Below are 18,104 nucleotides of genomic sequence, written 5' to 3' on the forward strand. Positions count from 1 at the left end.
ATCTTACCAACAAAAGGTCCTCTCTCAGCGAGGTTTCAGGCTTCAGTACAGCGTCAGCTCGGACTTTTATCCACGAGGCTTCGACCCTGGTGCTGGAGACCATCGAGGCTGGGATCAAGAAGCACTACCTGGTGCCTCTGACTGTCGCACAGCGCTCGCGGTGGCGACGGAAGGGCGTGAAGCTGCACATTTATAACGAGCATACTTTTATTGCTAAACATCTTAGTGGGTAAGTCTTATGACGTCATTAACTCTGTTCTCTTTTCTTTCTTTTTTGCGAGATTGAAAGTCAAAAAATACTTTTCGTTCAGCTGCACGACATCCCGAACTCGTTAAAGTTGACCAAATTTACTTTTAAATTTACCTTCTCTCTTAATCTAGAGTGCTTCTATTTACTTTCCTTCTATTAACGTTCTATCAGTAAGGCCCTGGGGTTAGCGAAATTTGACATAAGGGGAGAGTAATAAAGAAGTGTTGGATTGACATGCCATGATTAGAACAGTGTTGCCATTATAGACGGCGATACGGCTCACCATCTATCACGTTGGTCTAAAAGAAGGCTCACCGAGCTCACCACAGTCACATCTCACCCCACACATTCCACACCCACTTCACTCTGTGTGGGTACTGGGTACTTAGTTAATCTTGCGATGGATGTACCTCTAGCTACCTCACTAAATGTGGATACTGGGTGCTTAGTTCATCATGCGATGGATGTACCTCTAGCTACCTCACTAAATGTGGGTACCGGGTGCTTAGTTCATCTTGCGATGATGTACCTCTAGCTACCTCACTCAGTGTGGGTACTGGGTGCTTAGTTCATCTTGCGATGATGTATCTCTAGCTACCTTACTCAGTGGGGGTACTGGGTGCTTAGTTAATCTTGCGATGGATGTACTTGATGCTATTATTACCTACTTTCCAGCGGCACAGTCTGCGAGGTGTGCCAGAAGACGATAGCGCGGCGGCTCGGCAAGCAGGGCTACGAGTGCCGCGACTGTCTGCTCAAGTGCCACAAACACTGCCACATCCGGGTGCCTGGCATCTGTCCACAATCCAGCGTGCACAATATGGAGCTGTGAGTATACACATTCGCACTCAACGTCAATACACATTCAACGTCGCACGTACTGGCAACAATATTAACAATAACTTTGCATCCAAATTTTTGAACGCTGATGTTCAATCTACGGTAGTAGTAAATCTATGGTCGTCATAGACTGGCTTCTATTTCTAGATTAGCATTTTATCTTCTATCGTGTGGGTTGTGAGGTGGATTACCAACCTCATCAACCCTGGTGTCAGGGTTATTATTGAGCCGCCAAAGGCCCCTGACATGGCTCATGTCACGACTACTCACTTACATCAGTAAGTAGTACCCGGGCCCAACAGCATAACCTGCCTTCCGAAGCACGGATCATATTACTTCCGGACAATCAGGTGATTAGCCTGTAATGTTCTAACCAATCTAGGGATGCACATGGCGGGAGGCACATGGTATAATAAAACAAGATACGCTCAATCCTATGACAAGCCGCCATTGCTAGCCGTGTTATGAAGTAAGTTTTACATGAGTGTTACCATCAAATTGGTATCTCCAACATTCCAAGGACTTAAATTTTATCATTGAAATTAAGCGAATTACTGACTAACGAAAATAACATTTATTTCCTCTCTTAAACCACATGATCGAAAGCCACAGAATCAAAATTAACTTTATCCAAACATTACCCAGTAATCGGTATATGATAACTTAGTTTTTGTTGTATTTATTTTATTATAAGTAATTTTGCGCACATTTCTATTCATATTTTACATAACTAACAACTAACTAAACGAGGCATCACACTTACAAACACACAAATCGTCACCTTATAGAGAAACAATGTAAGCGTCTTTTGAAAAATCTATTCTGATGTGATTTCCTTCAACAAAACCTATTATATTTTTCAATTAATTTCATACGGGGTAATAATTGACATAATATTTTTTACCTGGATTGAAGCTAGCAAGTCTAGTGCGTGGTTTTGATGACAAAAATCGCATCAGAATGCAATTTTTCAAAATGACGCTTGCGTGGTTTTCACTAAGTATATGGCGAACTTATTAATTGTGCTTGGCAATATTATTTCTACAGTAGTTCTTTCATAATCACATGACGTGTTTATTGCTTCACAGATGTGAATGGGCTGAATATATGAATTATTGTTTGCTAGAAACGAAAAAAGCCCCAATGGAGCACTAAATACAAAGTAAAAAATTTGCGCCATCTTAGTTTAAATATCTGCTCCAATAAAAAAACAGCGATAAAAAAAGTTTATGAGATATTTTTTGTGTTTATACTACTTAGTTCACTAATCATTTACAAAACTATTTATCTCATCATATCTCATAGACTTTTCCGTATACCTACTTCTTTTCGCTATAAAGCTTATATTTATCTTTACTTTTAACGCTGCCAAAGGTCCCATTCCCATAGCTTTGGAAATGGAAGGTATTTATTTCATTTCTTAATATATAGCCGTTACAATTGATAATGCATATAATATTTACATACATACATACATAAACTCACGCCCGTAATCCCTAATGGGGTGGGCAGAGCCACAAGTAATCAAAGACAACTTGCAGCCACTGTTGATACGAAGTCCAAAGATGGATATGATGAACCTTATGGTGATAAGGGATCAGCCTATCGCCCATAACATTAGTCCATCATGTTAGAGGACACAATCCCTCTGTCGGTTTATATAATATTTACTTGCACATTTTTGACTAACATCATTAAGCACAGTTAACTTCTTAAGCTGTTTCGCTTTATAAGATCATGAAATAGATTCAAACTTATTATATTATTTCTAATATATAACAAAGACTAATTCGTTTTGTAACGATAAAATACTAGATATGACCATTCGTTCTTAATTTAAAAATATTTATATACTAATTATAAATATTTTCGTTCAAAATATTTAAATAAAGTATTTACAAGATATCTATCAAATAGATAATAAATTCAATGAGGAGTAAGATACCTTTTTGTCGAATGTCTTTGTTACATGGTGTCTTCATAACATACAGTGTCGTGAATTGTCTATATCTAATGTTGTCAGGCATCACATTATTATCAGTGTCAGTATTTTAAAAGTTGAATAAAGCCAATATTATGGTAATGTATTTATTTATGACAATTTATTCAACATTAGACATAGATAATTTACGACATACACATTTTACTAATTAATTGTAGATGCATTGAAATATCTTCGCTTTTAGTCCTGCGTTCCGGGGTAGGTTTTAGAACGCCGACGGTCAATCTTATTACCGTTATGGAAAAAAAAGAAGAAAATATCTTAGAATCTTTGGTCTTTTTGTAAATATGCAGTCAGAACTTACGAAAGTTGACGACATGCGTAAGTTTTAAGTTTTTTTGTTTTAGTTTTTTGTGTTTTTGTTTTTTGGTATTTTCAAAAAGACAAAAGATTCAAAGACATTTTTACGTTCACTGGAATGATTCTGACTTCTCGAGAACTACCCACCTGCTCATTGCGTTAAATTTAATTTTAAAATATTTTATTTAGTAAAATTGAATAAAGACGCAGAATCGAGGGTATTTCATTTCGTTTGATTTATTTAAGTATTTTTCATGAAGTATTTCATTTATTTTTAAGTAATACTCATTAAATATATAATTATTATAGTATTCGTAAATAACATGATATAACTTTATTCTTCTAGATCCATGCTCCCAGTGCTAAATGAATAAACAAGCTAAAAGAAGACTGCAAGATGAAATATAAAATAATTATCGAGAAATTCCCATTCAGGTTCATAGAAACTTAAAAGTTTGTAGCCAAAAAGCCTCGTTTTTCGGCTTCGTTTTAAGTTTTTCTAGCATGGCTTTCCTTTTTTTGCATTTTTTTTTATTTTTTACAAAAAACGGAGTGGTAATTTTTTTCTAACGCTTGCAACACTGGATTAACTTACGTGTTTTTTTTCACCAAAAAAAATAACTACGAGTATTTTTGAATTTGATTTCATAATAGCATGGATGTATTTTTTATTTAATTATAGTTTAGTTTGTTAGTATAGATTAGATTATTATTCTATAATTCTACCTAAATATATAGGCACCTAATATAATATTTTTGTATTTGAATGCTTAGCTTTACCAATAGGTTAGACATTCAATGTACTATACAGAATGTTAGTGAATACTAAGGGGAATGATTCAGCTCGTGAGTTCGAGTTGATATTAAGTGGAATTTTCTGTCGGAAAAATCATTAAATTCATACTTTTGCGACCGGAAAATTGACAAGCAGAATCATGGTCTGAATCATCTCTCAAAGATTTTGTTACGGTGTCACTAACACCCTGTATTGATGACCGATTTTTTTGCATAATATGTAAAAATAGTATTTCATGATTTTTTTTTTACTAATATAATATATTTTTTTATTTTTTCAGGAGTTACATCTCATCTCCGTACACTGACAAGAATATAAGAATGTTGTGATTTTTTCCAAACGTAAAAACGCTTACAATGCACAAAGCATCATTACAATTTTACCATCTACTTAAATTATTTAATAAAATTATAAATACGCCACAAATCTCTCTAAGTACAACACTTATGTACGCTGTTATACATAACATTGTATAGGCTTTTTTACAAATATATACAACAATTATTAATTGTTATTAAAACTAGTTTGTAAGAGAAATGGTTCTAAATTGTTGCTGTGCGAACTCGAATATACTTACCTTATATAGATATATTATATAGAGCGATAAGGCTTTATTGGCATGTGGTTATATTTGGAACTAACGCCGGAATCTACAAAAACTAATCTTTGACGGTTATTATAAATCGAGTCACTGTGGTCCTGTGGTACGTCGGCTTGCTTCTCAATCGGCGAGCGACGGTTCGAATCCCAGTACCGGACTTGCACCAATGAGTTATTAAAGTGCAGTTGTCACTAACACAGTTGGCTCGACCATTACAGACGGCGATACGGCTCACCTATCATGGTCAAACAGAAAGCTCGATGAGGTTACTTAGTTCATCTTCCGACGGATGAACGGTCACGAGTACTAATATTTATACACTTTGCAACCATGTCACATTAACTTTTTTGACAATTTCAACCGTAAGTCTCATTAAATGTCAAATATGATAGTGTGACAGGGTTCTAAAGTGGGTACATGATATTGCTCATGACTGTACTACCACAATTGAGATTATAGTCGTGAGCTTTATGTATGTTTTAAAAGGAGATGCACACTAGCGCCCTCTATGAACCTCCACGCGCCACAAAATCCTTGTCGATCTTTAAAATACTTACCGCTTTGTCACACCGATAGATTGGCATTAAAATATTAGAATTAGTTTAGATGTCGCTAGAAACACCCTACAAGCAATTATACCTGAATAATTTAAAACTTTTGGCGCCTTATTGCAAAACGAAGACTAAATATAACAGCAGGTTTCAAATACAGTCCGCGCCACGAAAGAATTCCGCGAATTTTGATGGGACTATAATTGTCAAGTTATAATAATTCTATGGAGAATAATGCGACAGTAGCGCCGCGCCTATTTTCGCGGAGCGGACTATATTTTAAAGCTAGAATAGCAGTTTCCAACTAGTCAAATCAGTCACCTTTCACTAAACGTCAAGACACGAAATTACTATTGAATTTGTTAACCTGTGACGTCATAGAAAAACGTGACAAAATGTCACACTTATAATTACATTTTTCTTTATTAAAATTCATAAATAAGTTTAATAGAAAAAAGAAAACCTTTTTTGACACCTTTACATCTGTCTTTAGTCATGAGAATATCGTAATTTATCTTTGACCTAGGAATCTTCACAATTATCTTCGGAAGGCCAGTTGGTCCCGGTTACTACTTACTGATGTAAGTATGTAGTCGTTGCGTAATCTTTAGTACTCGTTTTGTAATTAGGCGGCATATATTTACAAAATCATTTCAAGTCCGTGACGTTAGCCAAAGCGAAGAAATAATGAGGATTACTTCAGAAAGACTACCTCATTTCTTAAAATTACGACAATATATACAATTTTAAATGAATTATAGTTACCAATGACCATTGAATTGTTTTAATACTTAAATTATTTCTACAAAATGGAATTGTCAATCTCTAAAATACGATAATTAAGTTATGTTGTGCTTCTCTGCACGAAATGTGATCTTGGGTATATGTTATGTGCAATAATTTTACTATACTTTTAATATATTAAAAATACCACTGCGCTTAAGCTTTGAAACTTTATCTAATTAAGATCTTGAGATAGGTATTTGGCCATAATTACAATGACCACCAATGTAGTTTTTGACCTGATTAGTTTCTTATATGTAAGAGTGAGCGATGATTTCGATTAGAGTGGTTGTTTTCAAAGATATTTGCTACTATTTACTAAATGTATACAACTTATCAAGAACCTCCCAAATAAATGGTAAATCTAGAAAACTTGGCAATACTTAAAACGGCCTAGAAAATAGGTTTTATACATTGATACTTTAAAAATACGTTCTTTAAAATATAGAATTAAAATTAGTTTATTTTTCGCGCCCAATGTGTAACACCTGAGCGCACAGCAGTGTAAACGCCAAGTTGAAAATAAATGACCAAATAAAAAATTGGGTGAGGTATTAAATAATTTAAAAAGTTACTGTCAAGTGGATGAGGTACATAAAATAATACACATGACAATGTATTTATACTCTTTTGTATACTAAGATTGTTAAAGCATAATGTTTTGTGATTATGTCCGATAAAATTATTATTTATTATATAAATGTTGCGCAAGTGTTTTTCTGTAATTTTATTTTTCTCTTTTTAATAAAATGCCTTTTTTAAATTGCATGTTTTATTAACTACCCTTTTCAATTATGATTAGATTTCTGATTTTCGTGCAAAAAAAAGAGAATACATTTGAATCTAACAGTAAAATGATGTGGACTGTCACTATGTCCCACAAATTAGACACTAAAATTAGGTAGAAAGCTATTTAGCTTCTCTACATCGCAATTTATTTTATAGTAGACATCTAGTTATACGAATTGAAGGATTAGAAAATGAAACCATGTTGTCAGACTTATGTAGGTACCGATTTATTGACTTTTAGCGTATGTACATATAACAGTAAGCTAACACTCCATATCGTAAACGCCATTACTCGTAAAACACCATAGGATATTAAATCAATCGACACAATACAAGCCGAAATACAGTGGATGGATTTGATTTATTCAAAGAAAATAATAATAATCAAGAGAAAAAAAACATTCAAAAATATTTTCTTTTATAATATCTACAATCTAAAACCTGATATAAAATAGCCATAGCCATTTCAATATTTTTTTCCAAATAAATTACTATAAAAATTATCTGTAGGCACGGCAGTGATTTCGCCAAGTTCGAAGATACTTTATGGGGTTACAAAAGTTCAGAGAAAAAATTGGCCTTCATATATGTTACATCAGGCTTTTTATAAAACAGTTTTAAAAAGTGTTTTGGCGTTTACTACATACATAACAGGACATACATACTTATGATTTCCCATTTTCGTCTTTATACATACGATAGATATCAATGGATAGTATATAAAATGCGTCATAGACATACGTTAATAAGGTGAGGTAACAGAACGGCAGTGTGTTGTAAGATAGTGTGCGCATTTGAAAGATGGTGCAAATAACAAGTAGTATAAAATTGACAAAAAATTCACCGAAAAACCGGGTAAACAAGAATCTTGATTTTATAGGCGACAACTAAATAGGTGTAAAGGTGGTTTTATTTCTCAGGGAATCAAAATGAGCATTGTCATGTGGTACCTTCTGTCACGTAAATTATTCACCTTTGCTAAATGATCAATAACTTTAAATGAAATAGTTAAGTGAAAGTTTTGTAATTAATATAAGTTTGTAAATTATACTTAACGTTGATATTGGCACCACCTTAAGTTTTATAACTGGGTAAAAAGAAAGAAAAAACAAAAAGATACGATCACAAAAAATATAATTCGTTACGAAAGTCTATTTACAATATCTGACTGCAAAAAATAGGACAAAACTGTAATACATACAACACAATGGTAACCTATACTAAGCTATCACTAAATACACAAGTTCTGAAATAAATTACGAACGGAACTAAAATATATTTCAGTTATCGCACCCGGAAATAATTACACAAAAATAATCAATTAATCATTCATCAAATATGAAATACTGTAAGTATACTTTAAAGAAATCACATAAAGAAGTATAACTAAACATTGTAAGACATAAATTGCAATTCGCAATAAAATAAACTACACATTCGTTTTGCAATCAAAAGTAGTAAATTACCTATGAATTTTATCATACAAATAATATATTTAGTAGACTCAAAAGTCTAATGCGCCTATATGATTTACCTAAACATTTTCTTTGATAATAGCCCCTTATTTTAGAAAAGCTGTGCTCTGCAGAGGGACGCATATTTTCTTTAAGATTCACAAAGAAAACTAAACAATATAAGCTAGCTATAAATGTGCGACAGCCAAGTTCTATCACTTTAATAAGGTCTTACTTGTGACCATATTAAAGTAATTTCTGAAAATTATGCATAATCATTTAGACACCAAAAATTATCTAAGCCGTAGAACCAATGGACAACTTTAATACAATTAGAAAATTGATTAATTTTAGTTTTGATTATTCAATTAAGATGTTTTGATGTAAAGTACGATTAATAACTTTCTAATTCTATTACAGCTCTTAAAATAGTAAAATTCTCTATAAAATTTCTTAGAAATGGCATTTTTAATGTATAATAAATACAATCTTTGACATAAACTGAGACCAATACAAATTAGCAATAAAGGAAAATAGTAAATCCAACTAAAATTTGGTTAGTTTTTCATTTTTATATTATATTTTAATACTAGCATTTATATCTTACATATAATAATAGTTATAATAAATATCACTAAATGTTAATCACTTTTCTAGTGGATGTATGAATTATTTTTAAATGTAAACCCTACAGAGTCGACCGTGTGTTCTACCATCATACAAACACGTATTGGATATATGTCGTACTATCATAAATGCATACTCAGTCATCAAATAAAATATTGGAGTCGACAATACGAGGGTCATGTAAAAATATGCCTTTCAATAAATAAAATCATAAATTCCAAGGAACTAGGTATGCTACAGTATAACTTTAGAATGCTTTCAGCTTGTATCAATAATTTGATGTTCAATTATGGTACTTATGTCTAGTCGTCCTTGGAATTGAAAGACTTGGCTCATTTTTACATGCACCCAGTTTTCTTTGAAGCACCAGTGTTCTGTGGTATCAAAAGGTTTCACGTCAGTGCCGTTAAGCTAAATCCCAAAAAAGGATTTTATTTTAACACAAAAAGAAGTAGAAAATGTAAAACTTCCAAGTTCTTTAAAAAAATGGTGTTTTCCCATTTTGTACGAATCGATAGGCCCATTTTGGGTGTTTTTTTTATTGGAATGATATATCAGTCCGTTATTCCTTAACAACTAAAAAAATGTGACGTGAATTTAAAGCCTGATTCGTGTAACTAATTTTTACCAAATAATTTTCGCTGTACTGCTACATGTGTGTACTTTTTAATAGTTGATATTTTTGTATAATGCTTATTCCTTTGCCGGATGAAAATATTGTCTTGAGTACTGCCTCTGAAAAACAACTGCTATCTACTTTGTTTTTTTGAACCTTTTCTTATAGTTTCGTATTTTACAGTTGTAAATATCAATACTTCACATTTATCTTGAACTTGGCGACAACACTACTTTGGGATAAATGAAAATATGGTCGTAACTTCGTAATCTGTCAGAAAAAACCTGGGTATCAAATACGAGGATATCAATGATCAAATATTTCCACGCTTTTTCAGAGACAGCTACAGTCGACCAAAGTGTAGAAGCCAAGGTTCTAAGTCTACTGGTTGCAATCTATAAAGCCTTAACACTAGTTTGGCCTATGAAATGGTTAGCACCTAAAGTGCATTGGATACCCGGATGTAGACTGATCGCCACCAATCATATTTTTATTGATATAAGTTTAAATACTGACACTTTAAAACATACACACATAAAAAAACTCACACGTGGGTATAACAACTCGCAGCCACTGTTGATATAAGTCCTAGGATGGAGATGACGAACCTTATTGTGTGAAAAATGAAACCGTACCTATGGCAGATAAAGAAATGGTACTTTACGTTGACTTAAAGAGGGGAGGCCTGTGCCCAGCAGTGAGACACATAGAGGCTGTATAATACAGGTTGTTAGTGACATCGTAACGAATACTGAGGGGGATGATTCAAACCATGATTCTGAGTTGATAAAAGTGGAATTTCCTGTAGGAAAAGTCATGAAAACCTTAAGTGTTTATTTTAATTATTTTCAGTTCCATACTTCTGCAACGGAAAATTCCACTTGATGTCGACACAGAATCAATGTCTGAATCATGCCTCAAAGTTTACGTTACGATGTCACTGACACCCAGTATAATTTTAAATATTTTAAATATCGGATTAAAGACGATACCTTGATATCATATATTACTACCCGACTGAAAAGGAAGGGTTTTGTATTTTAAACTTATTTTTATGGAAGACTTCATCAAAGGGAAGAAATGGGTATCCAGATTTTTTTATTAAATTATATTTTTAATCTTCACCCGGCAAAGGAAATAGTGAAACTGTAACATATATATGTATTACGCATTATTATTTTTTAGTTATATGTATAGTATATCTTAAGCTAGGTATATCGGTGCGTACAAAATACGCGTTACCGACAATAAATATCGAGTAATACTAGTTACATAATAATTCTAGGTGAATATTACACGTATTATATTTTAAATTCCCGCGATTTCTTTTTACTATTGGATTGTTAAATTATTTGTTTTTGATATTAGCACTTCGAGTTATAAAAGACATAGTATTGGACTCTAAAAATGGCTTTATGTACATTTTAAACATCATTTCTTGTTAGTAAACCTGGAATCTGACAGGGCAGCAGTAACTGTCGGTGCTATTCAGAGGCGGAAGACAGGAGTCCTAGTACGATTTTGAAATAGACTATTCTATACGCCATCCCACCCGCGTCAGACAGTACTGCGGAGCGGAAGGCAATACGGAAACCACTGCCCTGTTTCCCTAAAAAAGTAGCATGGAGAATGCTACACCGACAAGAGCGTGTCTCTTAAATTAGTGATGAGACTATTTGAAAATTTTTTCTTGTTTTTTTCCGACTTATCCAAAGTACATTTTTAACTTCCAATAGTTAAAAATAAATCGCAATTATAAAATGTCGAACCCTTACACACTACGTCCATAATACGTATCCGAATAAATATTTTTTAAGTATAAAATTAAAAAACACAACTTGCTTTATGCATCGATATTCGTGTGCTAAGTCTAAGTTTTTTTCTCGCCCAATCAAAATCGATTAATAATCGCAACATTTTCTCCGACAATCGAGATGTAACCAATCTTTTTCCTATAAAAAAGATTTGGAAAAATTTCGACATCACATTTTTCCGCCATATTGGTTTCCTAGACCGTACATTCCACATGGCAACATAGAGAATACAATCGCAAGTGTTGCTGTGTTTGTCGTTGTTGGTTTTTATTTTCATATAGCCACACCGCGAGGGTGGCAACCCTAAAAATATGTAATACATTTCGTTTCGATCACAAATTGTTGGACCGATAATGGTGAACATGTATTTTGAATTATCATTTTATTATTTTTACGTTCTTACTTATTTTCGGTAATACACTTGATACGATAATTATAACAATTTTTCTGCCGATCTCATTTTTCTGTCGCCATATCTGTTGTATTTTATTTAATTTCATTTTTTCTAATACTTATTTTTAGAAACATTTTTGTTCCAATAATACATAACTGAATTATACAATAATCCAAATTGTAGCTAGGGGGGGGTCTAAAAATGCCATATTGTAGCAATTCACCTAAAAAAGAAATATTGCTATTTGAAATTTGTTGCCATTGCGCACTTACTTTTATACGAGCTTTTATTGCTTTTTAGATGAATTGCTTCATTGTGACCTGTTTAGACCTCCTGTATAATTGAGGAAATATGAATATTAATATTTACTGTGACCGTGTACAAAATGTGTTGTTATAAAAATACAGAAGTAAGAATTATAGTATCAACATGGACCCGGTAAGGGCTGCAACTGGTAGAGAGGACAACATAGTTAATTATTAGTCAGCGATAAAAATTATATTTATCATACTATATTTTAACAATAATTTGAAGGAATCATACAGACATAAATGACGGACATACTAAACAGATTCTTTCTTTCAATAGGTGTTTTCTGATGTTTGGTATTTTTTATTGTATTGCTTGTTGTTGTATACTGTATTGCCTGTGGTGTTGTATATTGTATTGCATCAAAATCCATGTCCACCGATCGGGTGCGCAGTGACTAGTAACACTCGCACGCTAGGTGACCTTACCTGCGCGCGAACTCTGCCTTCATTGCTGAAACAATACAATAACATACATTAATAAAATATAATAAAATTAAAGAATACAATGACTTACTGTACCACAGCATCACATTAATTTACTGTACCACAGGACCACAGTGTCATATTGAACCACAGAACCACAGTGACTTATTAAACCATAAGACCACAGTGACTTGTTTTACGACAGTACCACAGTGACTTATGGTACTACAGGACCACAGTGACTTGTTGTACCACATGACCACAGTGACTTATTAAACCACAAGACCACAGTGGCTTATTGTACCACAGTGACTTGTTGTACCACAGTACCACAGTGACTTATGGTCGTACAGGAACACGGTGTCATATTGAACCACAGTAAATAATTGTACCACAGTGACTTATGGTACTACAGGAACACGGTGTCATATTGAACCACAGTAACTTATTGTACCACAGTGACATAACATAACATAACATAACAAATACTTTATTGCACAAACAGGAAAAAACAAAATACAAAACAAAAGAGAAATAGAATTAGTACAATAGGCGGCCTTATTGCTAACCCACTTGACTTTGACTTGTTGTACCACAGTGACTTATGGTACTACAGGAACACGGTGTCATATTGAACCACAGTAACTTATTGTACCACAGTGACTTGTTGTACCACAGTGACTTATGGTACTACAGGAACACGGTGTCATATTGTACCACAGTGACTTGTTGTACCACAGTGACTTATGGTACTAAAGGACCACAGTGAGAGTGTACCGCTGCACTCACCGTCCAGAATCTCGCGCTTCATCTGCGCCAGCTGCGTGCGCATCTCCCGCAGCACGTCCTGCTTGAACGCCTCCCACTCCGCACCGGACACGCAGCCGCCCTCGCCGCCGCCGTTCACTTGCTGCAAACATAAGCATGTTTCATCCTTACTTACCATCAGGTGAGATTACGCAGAGGAGCTCGGTGGCGCAGCGGTAAACGCGCTCGGTCTGCGATTGTTGAAGTTAAGCAACTTTCGCAAAGGCCGGTCACAAGATGGGTGACCACAAAAAAAAGTTTTCATCTCGAGCTCCTCCGTGCTTCGGAAGGCACGTTAAGCCGTTGGTCCCGGCTGAATTAGCAGTCGTTAATAACCATCAATCCGCACTGGGCCCGCGTGATGGTTTAAGGCCCGATCTCCCTATCCATCCATAGGGAAGGCCCGTGCCCCAGCAGTGGGGACGTTAATGGGCTGATGATGACGATGATGAAATTATGCTCAAACGTTTGCCTCATCATCTCCCTAGCGTTATCCCGTTAATCGCAGGGGCTTTCCTAACCTGAAGATTTGACAGAAAGTTTTTTATAGAATCGACTGCCCGTCTGACCCACGAAAGGAAACCAGCACAATACAAGACTGGTTACATACTCCGAAACTCGGGAATATGGGTTTCCTCACGATGTTTTCCTTCATCATTGAGCATGTGATAATCATTTATGAGGGATTGGAAAACAAATTCGAAAGTCATTGGTTTAGGTCCGTACTGGGACTCTAACCTGCGACCTCACAGGGAGAGTCAAGCATTCTTGCCACTGGGCTACCACAGCTTCTTTATATAGGTCAAATGCTTGCCTATCTTCCATAAAAAAACACACACAATATAACACATAACATTGAGCCTGCCTACTCGAAGGGTTAGGCAGAGATGTATATCCATGTAATAGGGGACGAGCATATAGCCATTAACCGGGCACAAGTCCTGGCGACCATGTGATATAATTATTTATTTCCCCATCGGCAATCGAACCCGGACCTCCAGAATATTAGTCCAACGCTCTAACCACGAGACCACGGAGGTTGTCTAGAGCCCTGTACCTACTTTTCTTTGGCTATACAGGTTGTGAGAAGCCGCAGTAGTTTTAGGCGGATGAGACGTTAACTATGTTACGGGTAAATATCAAAATGTGTCAAGTTTGGTGGCGAACTGTCATATAATTTTTTCGAAAAATTGGGGAAATTGGGAAAATTGGGAATTGAAAAATTCCTTTTTCATGTCGGAACCGAGGATCCTTTTGGATCCTTTTCATGTCGGAACCCCATTTTTCACGAAAAAATAATATGAAATTTCGTCACCAAACTTGAAATTTTGAGATTCACCCTTACCAACTGAATAGAGATATTTTTTTTAAAATTTGGTGGACTTCCAGTTAAATAGTAAATGCCATTTGTATACCTTGAGTATGGTCTCCTCGGAGGCGGATCCGAACCGCTTGCGCACCGAGCGCGGGGACTGTGGCGCCGCCGCCCCCGACTCCGCGTGAGCTGGAAATACAACCACATTTATATAATAACTCTAGCTGTATATAGTATAATATATATTATCACACAAACACCCATATACAGGGTGTTAAGTGACACCGTAAGGAAAACTTTGAGGGGTCATTCAGACCATGACTCTGTAAGTGGAATTTTCTGTCGCAACATTCATATTTGTTTAGTCCTCTAGTTATTAAATAACTTGTAATGTACCCTCATTGATTTAAAAGATGTGTTGCTGTTGCAGTTTCTTGTCATTTCTTCTCCTCAGCCATAACACCTTGCGAAATGACGTAAATTCAAAAATGTTACATTGACCTTCAACAAGTTTATCCATGATAATTACGTTGAATAAATGATTCTGATTCTGTTTTGTTTGTTAGTTTTTTGTTTGCATAGGTGACTCGGGCCTGTCCCATTTCGCTTATATTAATGTTAATCTGTTACTAATACTAGGTTAAGCTTTCTGTTACTAACATAATATCGACTAGTTTCCGAAATAAATATTTTGAATTTGAATTTTATTTTCAATTCTGTACTTCTGCGAATGAAAATTCCACTTAATATTAACTCAGAATCATGGTCTGAATCATCCCCCTCAGTATTCGTTACGATGTCACTAACACTCGCTATACAATGTGTAACTATTTAGGTGGGAATTCTTAACGGAATATAAAAGATGTTCAGTACTATTTGAAATGACTATGTGACCACTCTTGCCTTAAAAGTCTTAACGTGGACAAACCTTTATGATTATGACAAAACACAATGGTGTGACGCTAAATCTTGTCTAAATCTAGGGTGGTCTCATCTGAGACTACCCCTCAAGACCATGCTCAAGTCCCTGTCTTTATATGAGAACTGTCACATTGACATGATCTTGAGGGCAGTCTCGAAGCTGAGATTAGTTTATTAATACCACCCCTAATCTAAAATTCTATTCTAAACTATCCATAGACGGAACATAACATAATAAGCAGTTTGCATATAAATGTTTAGATCGTTTATTGCGAAAAATACATAAACATAAACAGCCTATATACGTCCCACTGCTGGGCACAGGCCTCCCCTCAATCAACCGGAGGGAGTATAGAGCATACTCCACGTTGCTCCACTGCGGGTTGGTGCAGGTGTATTTACGGCTAATAGCCGGGACCAACGGCTTAACATGCCCTCCGAAGCATGGAATCATCTTACTTTTTCGGATAATCAGGTGATTCAAGCCTGAAAAGTCCTTACCAAACAAAGGACAGTCTCACAAAGTGATTTCGACAATGTCCCCATCGGGAATCGAACCCGGACCTCCAGATCGTGAGCCTAACGCTCTAACCACTAGACCATGGAGGCTGTCATTGTGAAAAATGTTCCATTGTTATTTAGTGCTCACTCTTTATTAACTACGTACCATACGATATACTTATATAAATAAATATATCTAACTACACATAACATACGTGCCGACGAGCTAGTAAATGTCGATTTATAATCATCATCATCAGCCCATTAACGTCCCCACTGCTGGGGCACGGGCCTTCCCTATGGATGGATAGGGAGATCGGGCCTTAAACCACCACGCGGGCCCAGTGCGGATTGGTAGTTATTAACGACTGCTAATGCAGCCGGGACCAACGGCTTAACATGCCTTCCGAAGCACGGAGGAGCTCGAGATGAAAACTTTTTTTTTTTGTGGTCACCCATCCCATGACCGGCCTCTGCGAAAGTTGCTTTACTTCAACAATCGCAGACCGAGCGCGTTAACCGCTGCGTCACCGAGCTGGAAAGTACCTTATTATCAGTCTAAAAAATATTAGTACTCAATATTTCTGATAGATGGCGCCGGATAGGACGAAGTTCTGGGGCCTTATTTTTGCCCCGCTCGCCTTCAACTCACGTTCGAAAATATATACCCATTTCACGTAACACATTAGAACTTGCCATTTGGAAGATAGAATAGAATAGAAGTTTATTGCAAGTCACAAGTTATACAAGGTGTTGTAATAAATATGCGTACATGTGACGCCCTGCTAGGGCACAGCAAACAATAGGGGCAACTAGTTGCCGATTACTTAAAAATAATAACAATAAAAAAGGAATCTATAACTAACATATCTTAAATCTACTCTTTAGGAACTTTACACTTAAATTAATAACCTATAATAGCTATTTATTTAGAGCAATTGAAGGATAACTACCTACTATATATATTTATTTATATCATCATTAAAAAATTCTGTAATATTATAACAGGTATACACTATACAGCCGCGAATTATATTGAGCGCTTCGACCAATAGCCGTTTGACGTCCATCTACGTAGATAGCATTCGTATCGTTTATTGGTCCAAGCGCTCGATATAATTCGCGCCGCGCGCGGCGAGGTTGTCTTGCAGACGCGGCTGGTGCATATAAAAATTAACGGATCGCACGTGAGTAAAAAGGCGAGCGATTCAAATATCAGACCCGTGGTGGTGGTGTAATGGTTAACACGCTCGTCCCGGCTTGACAAGAGCTCAAGTCACGTCCGAATCAGACATATTAAAAAAATCTCTTTGCAAATTGTCTTAATAATAAATAAATATATACTGTCAGCGCAAATGAAACCTCGCAAGCGACTCACTATGGTTGTTATTGTTTGTATTATTGGTTTGGCCGTTACATGCGGCCGGCAGCCGGTGCGGCAGCGTGGCCGCCCGCTCCCACGACTTCACCGGCGGCGGGGACTCCGCGCACGACTCCTGCGACACACACACTTAGATAAGGAATCTGAAAATTCACTGTATTATTATACAAAAAAAATACAGTAAAAAATAATAAATTAATTAGAATTTTATTTAATAGTTTTTCTTTTAATTTATTTTATTATTTTTTTTTTTAATTAGAAGTTTTATTTAAAAAAAATATTTATGCAACCTCAAATATGCCGCTCATGGGTTTATGTAGCTCTATAGGTGCTGCTCGTGGGTAAATGTAGCACTAAAGGTGCTGCTCGTGGGTTTATGAAGCACTAAAGGTGCTTTATGTGGACTTATGCACCACTATAGGTGTAGCCTATGGGCTTATGCAGCACTATAGGTGTAGCCTGTAGACTTATGCGGCACTAAAGGTGCTGCTCTTGGGTTTATGAAGCACTAAAGGTGCTTTATGTGGACTTATGCACCACTATAGGTGTAGCCTGTGGGCTTATGCAGCACTATAGGTGTAGCCTGTAGACTTATGCGGCACTAAAGGTGCTGCTCTTGGGTTTATGA

The 18,104-nt window shown here is 35.6% G+C and overlaps 3 protein-coding genes across 11 annotated transcripts in view; 2 read left to right on the forward strand and 1 right to left on the reverse strand.

The window, feature by feature from the left end:
* Positions 1–6,886, forward strand: part of LOC126378056 (C2 domain-containing protein 2) — a 74,798-nt gene extending 67,912 nt beyond the window's left edge. For 4 of the 7 annotated variants that reach the window (XM_050026162.1, XM_050026165.1, XM_050026166.1 and 1 more), the window contains 3 exons: positions 17–229; positions 926–1,078; positions 4,469–6,886. In XM_050026162.1, coding sequence (XP_049882119.1) covers positions 17–229; positions 926–1,078; positions 4,469–4,517 — 415 coding nt within the window. In that variant the 3' untranslated portion in view covers positions 4,518–6,886. Of the gene's footprint in view, positions 1–16; positions 230–925; positions 1,079–3,738; positions 3,846–4,468 lie in introns of all 7 variants that reach the window. The other 3 variants (XR_007568031.1, XR_007568030.1, XM_050026164.1) reach the window with 3 other exon arrangements.
* Positions 1–18,104, forward strand: part of LOC126378032 (mitogen-activated protein kinase kinase kinase kinase 5) — a 189,934-nt gene that overhangs the window by 127,918 nt on the left and 43,912 nt on the right. The gene's annotated exons all lie outside the window — the stretch shown is intronic.
* LOC126378077 (protein enabled) overlaps positions 8,030–18,104 on the reverse strand; it is a 77,936-nt gene continuing 67,861 nt past the window's right edge. For all 3 annotated transcript variants that reach the window (XM_050026220.1, XM_050026217.1, XM_050026219.1), the window contains 4 exons: positions 17,474–17,591; positions 14,774–14,862; positions 13,341–13,461; positions 8,030–12,579 (listed from right to left, as the gene is read on the reverse strand). In XM_050026220.1, the coding sequence (XP_049882177.1) occupies positions 12,551–12,579; positions 13,341–13,461; positions 14,774–14,862; positions 17,474–17,591 (357 nt within the window). In that variant the 3' untranslated portion in view covers positions 8,030–12,550. The remainder of the gene's footprint in view (positions 12,580–13,340; positions 13,462–14,773; positions 14,863–17,473; positions 17,592–18,104) is intronic.

The sequence above is a fragment of the Pectinophora gossypiella genome, chromosome 25 (assembly GCF_024362695.1).
Source record: "Pectinophora gossypiella chromosome 25, ilPecGoss1.1, whole genome shotgun sequence".
Lineage (NCBI taxonomy): Eukaryota > Metazoa > Arthropoda > Insecta > Lepidoptera > Gelechiidae > Pectinophora > Pectinophora gossypiella.